This window comes from Melanerpes formicivorus, unplaced genomic scaffold (assembly GCF_026170545.1).
Source record: "Melanerpes formicivorus ecotype bairdi unplaced genomic scaffold, bMelFor1.0.p_v2 SCAF_33, whole genome shotgun sequence".
Lineage (NCBI taxonomy): Eukaryota > Metazoa > Chordata > Aves > Piciformes > Picidae > Melanerpes > Melanerpes formicivorus.
Genome location: NW_027142385.1, coordinates 5,602,476 through 5,615,326, shown reverse-complemented (window position 1 = coordinate 5,615,326; position 12,851 = coordinate 5,602,476). Strand labels below are relative to the sequence as shown.

The 12,851-nt window shown below is 41.8% G+C and overlaps 1 protein-coding gene across 2 annotated transcripts in view; it reads right to left on the bottom strand.

The window, feature by feature from the left end:
• TTLL11 (tubulin tyrosine ligase like 11) overlaps positions 1-12,851 on the bottom strand; it is a 59,275-nt gene that overhangs the window by 41,821 nt on the left and 4,603 nt on the right. For both annotated transcript variants that reach the window (XM_068155822.1, XM_068155823.1), the window contains exons 2-3: positions 10,387-10,483; positions 8,507-8,640 (exon numbers count right to left, since the gene is read on the bottom strand). In XM_068155822.1, coding sequence (XP_068011923.1) covers positions 8,507-8,640; positions 10,387-10,483 — 231 coding nt within the window. The remainder of the gene's footprint in view (positions 1-8,506; positions 8,641-10,386; positions 10,484-12,851) is intronic.

Sequence of the window (12,851 nt, the reverse complement as noted above, 5' to 3'; positions counted from 1 at the left end):
TAATTAGATAGTGTTGGGCAACAGGTTGGACTTGATGATCTCGAAGGTCTTTTCCAACCTTGTTAATTCTATTCTATTCTAAGCAAATGCCACAAACTTGCTAAATAAAGCACAAGAGCTCATGCTTCAGTTGCTACTTCCCACTATTCCCCAAAATGAAGGGTTTTGTAAAATATACCAGCATTCCCCTCAGGCCTGACATGCAATTACTACTCTTCAATCTACAATAAAGAAAACTGTACCACAATTTCAAGAACTCTTCTCAGTGGCTTTAATTTGTATTAGGAAGCCCTGTTCATAACACATGGCAATTCAGAACCTTTCTTTAGATGTACCCAGCACGAAAACAGGAAAAGGAGAAAAGCTGGTGGAGAACCTGACTGTGTTTGGTACCAGATGAAAACATTTGGATGAATCTACAAAGCACTCCGTGCCTGGCCTGTTGTTTCCTTGAGCTAGTGCAGATGTTCAGTCTGTGTCCAGACGCTCACTGCTGCTGTGCTGTTCAGTGTGAAACACAGGGCTCCCAACACAGCTCTCTAGTGCACAGCCTCCCAAACACAGGGCTCTCTTCCAGTGCACAGCCTCCCAAACAGCCAACACCATCACCACCTCCTAGCATCATGGATTTTGTTATGCAAAAAGGCTTAGTAAAGTCACTACACAAGACACTTCACTTTTTCCACAGGGAAATGCTTCCAGTTTGCAGACTTCTTTAAAAGTTCTGTCAGCTCCTGCTAACACATTAAACTAATAGAATCATTTATTTAGAATAAACCTTTATTTAGAATAAACCAAACCAGGTTGGAAGAGACCTTCAAGATCATCGTGTCCAACCCATCAACCAATCCAACCCACCCAAACAGCTAACCCATGGCACCAAGCACCCCATCAAGTCTCCTCCTGAACACCTCCAATGACGGCGACTCCACCACCTCCCTGGGCAGCCCATTCCAATGGGCAATCACTCTTTCTGTATAGAACTTCTTCCTGACATCCAACCTGAACCTCCCCTGGCGCAGCCTGAGACTGTGTCCTCTTGTTCTGGTACTGGCTGCCTGGGAGAAGAGACCAACCTCTGCCTGTCTACAACCTCCCTTCAGGTAGTTGTAGAGAGTGATAAGGTCACCCCTGAGTCTCCTCTTCTCCAGGCTGAGCAACTCCAGCTCCCTCAGTCTTTCCTCATAGGGCTTGTGTTCCAAACCCCTCACCAACTTGGTTGCCCTTCTCTGGACTCGTTCCAGCAAGTCAACCTCCTTCCTAAATTGAGGGGCCCAGAACTGGACACAATACTCGAGGTGCGGCCTAACCAGTGCAGTGCACAGGGGCAGAATGACCTCCCTGCTCCTGCTGGCAAACATTTGGGTTTATTTCCAAAAGATACATGTTGACAATTGATTTTACTGTGTATGGGGGGATGGGAGATTCCCCCACTAGAATGGAAATAGCAAGCAAGTAGTTTTCACACCTAGCATTCTGTGGGCATGTGTTTAAAGATCAAGGCACAGAAACAGCCTATGATTCTATGATTGAATGAAATATTAATAAAAGTAAAAAACCCCACAACACACACAAAAACCCAAAGGTTTGCAAACCATTACCTTTCAGTATCAATTTGTTCCCATTGTTTGCCTTGCCTTGCCATGAAAGATCTCTGTTAAAGTCAACTCTAATACTTGGTAAGAATGTTGCTGCAGGACTGTATGACCTATTTCTGTATTGTTTACAGAAGTCTGGACCTCAATTCTTGTGTATTCAGTGCTTTGTAGATATCCATGAGAACAATACAAGCCATTATACCCATATCTTGAGGCTTTTTCCACACTGTGCCCTAGATTCTTGGGGCATATCTGGGTAATGGCTTATCACAAATAGAAACTGTAACTAGAGTGTTGGGGAAGTGTCCGTGGTTTGTCAGAATTTAACTGTCCTACAGAATCCCAGATGTGGCCTTACTAAGGTGAAATACAGAAGCAAATTACAGAGAATGAGAGGATTATAGAGACATGTCTATATTCTCACACAGAAAGAACAAAAAAAGGGGGGAAAAAGTTCTAAAACTCAACTGTCTCATATGCAAAAGGCAGGGCACTCAATCATTCAGAGCTTTATTGAAGGTGCCCGTTTCTTCACTCTAGGTTTTTGTGATCTAAGGGTTCCTGGGAGAACATTCCACAAGGAATGGATTGAAGCTTGAGTAAGGGAGATTTAGGCTGGAGATTAGGAAGGAATTCTTTCCAGTAAGGGTGGTGAGACACTGGAACAGGTTGTGAATGCCTCCTTCCTGAAGGTGTTCAAGGCCGGGTTGGATGAGGCCTTGAGCAACCTGGGCTAGTGGAAGGTGTCCCTGCCCACTGCAGAGGGGTTGGAACTAGATGATCTTTAAGGTCCCTTCCAACCCAAACCATTCTATGAATGTATGAATCTGAACTATTTGCCTAGTCCCACTGTCATTTCTACACAGTGACATCAGCAGCTTCATTTCTGGGCCATAAACAGAGCTTGGCACCCTAGGAGACAACAGCCCTCTAAAAAACTAGCTTCCTGGAAGCAACAATAAATACCTTTGGAGGTTTTGGTTCTAACAAAGCTATACAAAGAAAAAAAAATCATAACTTTTTAAAATTAAATGTCCTTTTTTCTTTCCTAAAGAATCAGTTTTTATCTGTGAGAAATTCAGCTAATCCCAGCCGGAACATACTGTTAATAGCTGACTGTCCAAAGTACAGATATCGCAATAAGGTTGGTTTAGCCTTTGCATGTGTTAAACTGATACATTAATTTAGCAGGGAATGTTTGGATACAGTGAGTCAGACTTAAAACATGGCACCAATGGCTAACCACTGGATTCTTGTACTCTTGTAAACAGTACACAGTCACTCCAACCTCTCTCTTAAACAGAAGAGAAAAACTCAATATAATCAGGGAATCTTTTAACAATGGATAACAGAGTAACCATCTAAACCATCTAAATTCCCTATAAAGCTCACATTCCCAAGAAACAAACCAAAACTTTGCAAGCTTTAAGGCATTTCATTTGAGGACAACAACAAATAATCAGGAAGAGAGTAACTAGGTCACTGTAAGGGCCTGACATGTCTGCTGAATATCAGCTCTTTCATGTTACCATCTTATCTCCCACAGCCTAAACAAATTGTAGTTTATTTATTACTTGGATAGCAAAAGTAGAAACTGCAGAGATTTGGATGCCTCAATTAGTAGAAGTGAAATTGAAAAAGAAAGGAAGGAAATCAGGAAGGATTTAGAGTTATCTTAGATGAATTTTTAAAACTATTCATAAAATATGGCATATTTTACAACACACAGCAAGGAAAGCAGATGAGCCTGTTTAAGTCAGTGAGTTAACATTTCTCAGCCTTCAGAAGTGTAGGAGGGGAAAAAAAAAGCAGCTACCTGAAGTATGGCCTGGCTTAGGACGTGCTGCCACTTCTCCAAATCCCCTGAGCACCAGTGGTGCTCCCCGCTATCACAGCCTGTTTGGGAAGTGGAGTATGAAGGCAGGAATCCAACCCACACGTACCAAGGATAAAAAGAAAACCCAAGGGAAGTGGTATTAATTGGCAACTGATTTAGAGGTCAAGGACTAAGCAAGCAGTGGAAAATGAACTGCTGCACTACTCTTTCAGGCAGCTCTTTAAGTTTCTGGTAAAGAAACAGGGCACCCCAGTGAGGAAGCCTGTGGAGCTCACCCAGCTCTATTGCTGTTTTCTGCGTGCAGATAAAGCCTCAATGGGTGTAAACACAGTAGCACTGCAGCCACAAATATTTAGGAGGATAGAAATTGTTAGAGCACAAATTGTAATTTATCAGAATGCAGCTACAAACCCCAGGTTTAATGAATAGATGCCCATGAAACTCCTTACAGCACTGGCACGGGGAGCCCTAACAAAGAATGCAGCTAAAGAAAATGCAGGATGCAGGATGACATTTTACAGCTACTCACGGAATTCAAAAGAAAGAGGCATTTAAAATCTCTTCCTTTCAAAGTGGAGGGATGTCAGAGTACAGATCACTCCTTTCTTGCCTTCACACGTTTTGTGGCACCAAATAGCAGCTGCAGTTCTCTCCATTCGGCCAGACATGTGCTGAATGGAGTTCTGCACAGGCCTGTGGCTCACCAGTAACAACTGGACACTAGCTTTAAGAAACCTGAGGATACAAGCTAACAAAGACAAAAACAATCACTTGTCATCAGCCTTAGCACCACAGAACAAAAGACGACTAATTAGCACACAGGAAAAGGCTGAGTACCAGTCAGATCATCCTGACTTTTGGACAGCAGCCTCTGTGGTGACTACATCAGGCTGCTGATCCGGACAGGAGGCACAGCCTGCTAGCAATGAGGTTCCCAAAGCCTGAAGACCAGTCATTTACTGCACTGGGAATCACACTGCTGAAAGCCTTCCTACTAACTGCAGCAGAAAATCAAGATTAATTATTTAGAATATGATTTTTCTCATGGACAAGCATCACACTAACTCAGTGAAAGATCCTTCTTCAAAATAGGTCACTTTGAGGGATAAAACGCCACAATCAAGATCTAGCTTACATAAACTGTGTGTGGATAAATAAGTCCAAGTAGATCAGCAGACCTAGATGTGCAAAGCAGGATTTATGCCCTAGTCTTTTTACCACTGAAGAATAATCTTCTCCTGACATGACATTACTTTGCATAGTAGAGGAGTTTCTCTGGTTCACTGTAGTTAAAAGTCAGCATCTCAGAGAGATTACTTGGTTGATTTTCAACCTCCATGTCTAAGCAAACCCTACCTTGACTCTAGTTGTATGTACAAAGTGCCAGGCATTGTCTGCTAAGCCAGAAAGTAAGAAAGAACCTCTATGAAACCAGCCAAGGCAATCTGTCTCCCATTCCCCTGCCTGTTGTTCACGCCTCAGGCTACTTCTGCTCTGCTACAGCAGCACCTTTCCAAAAAAAAAGGTTTTCCAGCAACTGCTGCTAAAGATGCAACAGCAACCTGCTTCTGCATTTTAGCAACCATTGGTCTCATGGATATCATCCTTATCTTCTTCCATTTAACTGGAAATCATTTTCTCTATCATTTTCTACTCCATTTTTTACTTGAATCATACCCACACCTTCTACAGCATCATTTAGGCCATCAAAACTTGCACATAGTGCATGAACATAGAATGGTGGGGCAAGGGGGAACAGTAATCTAGACTCAGACTGGTTTTCAGCAGAATGTCTTGAAGAAAGCAGGTGGGTTGTGGTCTTCAAGGAAATTCCTGTCACCTTCAAATTCTCCACAATCCCTTCAACTACATTTTTTCTAGTTGTCATTATGAGGAGGCTTGTCCAGACTTAGACAATTCAGTCATGTAGGGAAATTAATTCAGATGAAATGAGATATTTCCATGTACTCAGCTTGACAGAAGGAAATTATGTTTTAAAACATCTTAACTGTGTACAGTCAACAGCAAAAGGAAAGGCTGATGTCTAATGGTGTAAAAATCTGACCCAGTTGCAGGTTTGCCTTTCATGAGGCAGCAGAGGCTGGATGAATGCAATGTTCTGGAAAAAATGCATAGAATGGGCTATAAGATTTGACAGCACAAAGTCTACAATATTCATGCCTATGCCTAAGAGGGATCCAAAAGCTGAAAACCTGATTAAACCACCAAAAATATGCTGTGCTGGAAATTAGACAGTCCAAATTAGATTCTTATTAAAAATTAATCACACCAGGGCTATTCATCATCCTCTCAGACAACACCAAGAAAGTAGTATGAGAGCAATCAAGGCCCTGGTTTGAATCCCAAGCTAGTTACTTTTCAGAACTATGAATTTCCTGTAAGAAATAAGTTCTTATCACACAGATTCCAACAGATTCTTCCCTGTTAGTGAAGGGGAGATTACCATTACATCTGAGAGATTTGCATCAGCTTCTGGTGCCATGGTAGTACAGAATGTTTTAGAAGGTAAAACAAGAGGTGCATATTGAAAAGAGCTATCTATTTATTTATGTGTTAAATTTAACTTTAAAGCCCTTGTTAAAAATGCCCAGCACTGTTTCATGTAAATAAAAATGACACTGAGAACTACCATTTTGTTGGCTTTTCCCATTATGAAGCTCATCCACAACAAGAGTGAAGCTTTCTCATCAATTATTGTTTTTTAAAGCATGGAAGATTAACAAGCTTAGCTGTAGTGCTTTCTACCTTGAGTTATGTATAGAGGCAAGTAGGAAAGGCTGTCAGCATTTGATTTAGTTATTGACACAACTGGATGACAACACTTCACAATCATGTCTACCGAAGTGATGCACAATAAGAGTATTTGAGAGAGAAATTGTTTTGCAGTGTGTAGTGCTTCAGGAGGGGGCAGGGAGATTTAAAATCTCAAGGAGCTTCCTTTCAGGAATCATTTCTATTACAGACAAAATCTCTCAGGTGTTCATTTCTCAGTCCAGCCCTTTGTGTCAGAACTCTATACTACAAAGACCATCCCTCTCACTGACACAGAACTTGTGACCTTTGGTAATTAACTACGTCCTAAAGGACTTCAGCACTGATAACAGCGAAGGTACAGCAGTATGAGTTTCAGCATGACACATCTAAAGCTATGGACTTAGTAGTTGCAGCCCCTGACAATACAGCTTTACTTCCAGAAGTACCAGAGTTGGCTAGATCATCCTTTGCTCAGATGAATGCACATATGGCATTCACACATGCAAGTGGATGCCAGTTCCTACAGGGGTATGCCTAACACGGAGGCTGCATTGTACTTGTTTGTGAATGAGCTGAAAACAACCTCAGAGAGCTGACATTTTCAGCAGCCTTAGAGTCCCTTGTCTGTAAAGCAAACAAAACCACACATGAACAAATAAACAACAAGAAAGACTAGAGAGCTCATACTGAGAACTTGTGAACCATCCTTTGAAAAGTGTTGTGAACCATTTATGGTTCACAGTGGATTTGGAAGTTTTTTTGTGGTTTGTACTTCTCATTTTGGAGGGGTTACATTGCAAACTCATGTTAAGTAGAACATAAACTCTTACAACATAAAATATAATGTTTGATAACAAGAACTATGCTTTTCTCAAACACAGATGGAAGAACATATGCAAAGGAAACTCCTAGGAGTGTGTTAGTGGACATCTGTTATTCTTGGAACAAAAACTGGGATCGTTTTCACTCCAGTAGCTGTTCAACCAAAGTATTTATTCACAGTGCCACCTGCTGACAGCGTGCAGCTCTGAGCCTGTATCCTGGTGAACAGGCCACACACTGCTCCCTGCTGCTCCATCAGTGCCCAGTAACCAAGAAGGACACAGTTCCCAAGACATTCTGCAAGTTCATTTCCAAGTTATTTGCACTTCTTTACCTGTCACTGCCAAACTGATTGGGTAATTTACACTCCTTTTACAAACTGGTCTTGGATCTAAAGCAGTACACCTGAAGACCCCTTGGGATTTTACTTGTTTTTATTGTTACTAGCAGTGCCATGCTAGCAGCCCAGTATACTTAACAGTATATAGTAAAAGCTGTTCATGGATTTAATTGGATTGTGGATATGGTAGTTATCAAAAAAGTGACACACAGTGTAGAAGGCTGTTAAAGTCTTTAGCTTTTTCTCTTGCTTTTCCAAGCAGAGGACACTGTAGAATACAAGAATCACAGAATATTAGGGGTTGGAAAGGACCTATGAAGATCATCTAGTCAACTCCCCTGCCAGCGCAGGATCACCTTGGTGGCTTTTGAATGTCTCCAGAGAAGGAGACTCCACAACCTCTCTGGGTAGTCTGCTCCAGGGCTCCGTCACCCCCACAGTCAAAAAGTTTTTCCCAACATTCACATAGAACCTCCTCTGCTCCAAGCTTGCACCAGCTGCCCTTTGTCCTATCATTGGACATCACTGAGCAGAGCCTGGCTCCACCCTCCTGATACTCACCCTTCACACCTTTAGAAACGTGAATGAGGTCACCCCCCAGTCTCATCTTCTCCAAGCTGAAGAGCCCCAGCCCCCTCAGCCTTTCCTCATAAAGGAGATGTCCCATTCCCTTCAGCATCTTTGTGGCTCTGTGCTGGACTCCTTCCAGCAGTTCCCTGAAGTTCTTCTTGAACTGAGGAGCCCAGAATTGGACACACACAAATGTGGCCTCCCCAGGGCAGAAGAGAGGGGCAGGAGAACCTCTGATAGGGTTAAACCAAATGCAGTATTTAAAAAAAACTATTTGCAATAATAGAACCAAATGTGCCTCCAAATCATCCTTTTTAAAAACCAAACCAAACAAACCACAACCTGAAAATGACTGGCATCTTATTATGTTCTGAACATTCAAACAAAGCAATAGCTTAACCTGCTGGCCACACTCCTGTTTGATCTCAGTGACATTAAAAGCCATGAGCCCCACATCACCCAAGTGTGATTGTAAATAAGCTGGGAGGCATAAAGAAAAGGTAAGAAAGGACATGGCAACAACATCCACTAAGTTACACTGTTGTGAGAGTAAAAGTAATCTACCTCAGCCACAAAGAGGGGAAGTTCTTCTGGCAGAATCCAGGACCGAGGATAGAAGTCATACTCAAGAGGAAAGAGATCTTGCATGGTTCGCACTGCCCGGCTCAGGGTGATTTTCCGCACCATCTCTGTCATGCCTGGGGAAAGAGCAGACAGTGCCCCAAACTGATGAAAAATCCACACTGACATCTCATCCTAAATGTAGACTGGTAAAACACTACTCACCCTACTGGTAGGCACTCTAGTCATTGCTTGCAATAAAGCTGAGACATTATAAAACTTAGCAAGTGATCAAATATTTGCAGCATCCCCCTGCTGGGTTTCATACTGCATCCGATCTGAAAACACCCATTGCCAAAACCACAGCTCAGAATAACAGAGGGAAACAATCACTCAAACAACAATCACCATCTTTGCCATAACCCAGACTTATTTCCCCAGCCTGTTATTGTTCCAGGAGCAGGTGAAAAATGTCATTTAAATATAATCACCCACTTTGTCTTTACTTTGCATTCATTTAAGTGACCCTGTCAGGACAACCAGGTTATTACGTGAGCAGCCAAACGTAGCTGCTTTCCTGCAGCTTTCAATCTCATGCTTGGATCACGACATTTCCAGATCCATGTGAGCTCTGGTAGGAGCTTTTCCTGAGGTCAGGGCATTCAGGGTTACTTCTGTGCTGCTTATATGCTTTCCACAGCTCAGCTCATGCTAGAGTTTTCTCAGTGAGAACATCACCTGTGGGCTTTTTTGCTACGCAGTCAGCAGTTTCCACAAAACCTCCCAGGACTCAGCAGTCTGCAGTGACTGCAAACATCTGCCAAGCCTGGGTGATTTTGGCCAGGAGGTTCCAAAGTTAAAGAGGACAGAAAGGGACAGAGAATACATCTGCTGAAGTCTTTTCCATCAAGAACATGACTAAGAAGCTATTTTTACAGAAAGCTTTCTAAGGCTGAGAAGCAAGCTTTTCAGATTCACTGAATCTCCCACAAGTAATTAAGAGAAGTACCAAGATCTCTTCTTCAAGAGAAGGGCTTTAGTAAAACCCAACATCAAGTTAACACAATGTTCCTGGGAATCAGGTCTAATTCTAAAGGACTCTGGTTTTGACTGCTATGTAGGTCACTTGTCTACCACCTAGAAGCCAGAATGCAGAGTGGGTAACATTATTCTAACAGAGATTTAAACCATCAGAAAGCTACACCGTTCAATACTTGAATGTGAACTTCCCACAGACAGGAGAAAGTCAGGGTAAATAAAGCATAAAGTTCAATATCTGAGGGTTCTTATTCTCACAGCATACTAATAGCAGCAACAAATCTGAAGTAAAGGGCTTAGATAAATCAATACCTAAGCTCTTATTTAGAGAGATCTCAACAGGGATTAAATGAGAAAAAAAGGGAGCTTGAAAAAAATAGAAGAGGCATCATAAGATGAGGGCTGACATGAAATCCTCAATATTAAAAAATCCATTTGAGAAATTCTGTTTGAGCTTCTCCCTGAGACTGGCTAGAGGACAAAAGAGATTCTCTCCATTTTAAATCAAGATACAGCACTGTTATCAATGCTAGATAACATATAATAATTGCACACTTAAATTATAGCCTAACACACTTATTTTCCTGAATTCTCATATAGGCAGTACTCTTTTCATCAAAAAACACTTGCTCTGCAAAATAATTTCAGTTCACAAAACATCTGAAACACCCATGAGGATATTCTTACCCCCTAAGCAGAAATCACCTACCAAACCCAGTAATATGCTAAAAATCCTATCAGCTGATTATGGCAGGCAATTCATATTTCAATAGTACACCACAGAAACAGTTCAAATAAACATGGCTTTAAAGCATTTGTTTAAACTAGAAACAGAAGTATAGTACCTGGAAACTTGTTGACTTGACCTGAGAATATATCATTATCATGGAACGATACCCCGTGCCAATAGATATCACACGGCAAGCGTCTGCCAAAGGGAAACTGGAAAAGAGGAGACAAGTTTTGAAGCAACCTGGCCAAATCCATTCATTCCTTACTTTTCATAATAAGCATAAACCATTCAAGACCAGTTTTCTGACTCTCAAAAGCAAACATGCCTTATATTTGGGTTGCAAGCCCATGACTGTTTAGATCAGTTCAAGACTCCAAAATTTGAGATGTTAATAAACCGGGCAAGATTTCTAGAGCTAAAAACAAATGACTGAGAGGCATGATCTGAACTGAGAAACTCTCAGCTTTTATCAACCACTATTAAGACATGACTCATGTAATCTAAAATACTATTGCAGGGAACAGAATCATAGAATGGTAGGGGTTGGAAGATACCTCTGAAGATCGTTGAGTCCAACCTCCTCCCTGCCTGAGCAAGATCACCCAGAGAAGGTCACACAGGAAGGCATCATAGTATCATAGTATCAGTCAGGGTTGGAAGGGACCACAAGGATCAGCTAGTTCCAACCCCCCTGCCATGGGCAGGGACATCCCACACTAGATCAGGCTGCCCAGAGCCTCGTCCAGCCTGGTCTTAAACACGTCCAGGGACGGGGCCCCGACCACCTCCCTGGACAACCCATTCCAGGGTTTCACCACTGTCATGGTGAAGAACCTCCTCCTCACATCCAGCCTGAATCTCCCCACTTCTAGCTTCATCCCATTCCCCCTAGTCCTATCACTATCTGAGATCCTGAGCAGTCCCTCCCCAGCCTTCCTGTAGGCCCCCTTCAGATACTGGAAGGCCACAATTAGGTCACCTCGGAGCCTTCTCTTCTGCAGACTGAACAGCCCCAACTCCATCTAGGACAGGTCTTGAAAGTCTCCAGAGAAGAAGACTCTACAACCTGTCTGGGCAGCCTGCTTCACAGCTCCAGCACCCTCATACTTGTTGAGCATACTTGTTGAACATACTTATTTCAACTACAAGGACTAAGCAAATTCTTTCAAAACCATTAAGTATTCCAATTACCTAAGAGCCTTTTCCCAGTGATACAAGACTTCACCATAAACTGGAAGATTGTCTAGTTTTTCACTAGCAAAATGATCAACCTTTTTTTAAACAGCCTGAAGAGCTCTGAAACAGCACTGCCACTTACTGACAGCAACAGTTTAATAGTAGTGAAATGGTCTACGAAAGCAAGTTACCAGCAGTAGGAACAACAGCCACAAGAATTAGCAGTGTCAACACCCCAAAGAAAAACAAATAAACACAAAAAGGCTGTCATCATAATAATACATAGTTTGGTGTAAAAAAGGTACACTCCTTTTCCACACTTCCAGAAACATCAATCCAAAAAGCCAACTCCACGTAGATGCCATCACTGAAGTACCATATGGATTCCATTCACAGGAATCTATTATTAGGTTACATCTCTTTCAAATAAATATGTCACATTTCTGAGTATAGCATTTTCAGAACACTGTGTGAAATATCAACCCCCTTCATCACTCACTGACTCCAGCCCCGTTTAGTTATGGAAAGAATCACAGGATCTTGCAGAAACTCCTTCTTCTTTCCTCCAAATGTAATTTTTCTTGCTTTAAAGCATTTCTTTAAGCACTGGATCTGTTTTCACTGTGACAGAAAACAGAATCTCATTAGGCTTTGGAGTGAATTACTTTATTTGTTACTTTAATTAAAATTTCAGTTTCCTCTGTAAATAGCCTTGAAAAATTCATTTAAAATGCTAATTGAGCAATGCATCCTTTCTGTTTCCTTAGTCATAGGGATGAGACAGCCAACTTAGCAGAACCAGTGGATTCTTCACTTATTTCATTATTATTCTGCCTGCAAAATCTGGGTTTGTACAAGTGAAAATTAATTCTGTTAGTCTCTGAAAGACAATCAGTGGCCTTAACCTCTCCCCACTGGTATATCCAGAATACAGATGCAGTATGAGGTCTCAGAACGCCGTTCCCACTAAAACTTGAGCTATTTATTTATTTATTAAATGAAATTGAAATGAAAGGAATGAAATTTGCATTTATATAACACTTTTCATCTACAGAGGATATCAGAGTACTCTGCAAACTCTGCAGAGATATCACTTCACAACAGATAAAGAGTGAGCACCTCTGGACTGGAAAATGGAAGGATTGCAGGCCTGCATCACTGATCTGGATAGCATAACATCTCTACTCCTGCCAAATGCAACAACTGGATCAAACTCACCACCTCAAGGAGATGAGAAGGATTCTTTATCATCTGCACTACAGTTTTTCATAAGAATAGTGTTTGGAAAGGAACAAGTAAGTCTGATAACTTGGCTGCCCTCTGACAGTGCCAGACAAATATAAATTAATCCTATTGGTAAAAGTGGCCTTTCTGCCAGCTGCTGCTGCAGGGGATGAGCTA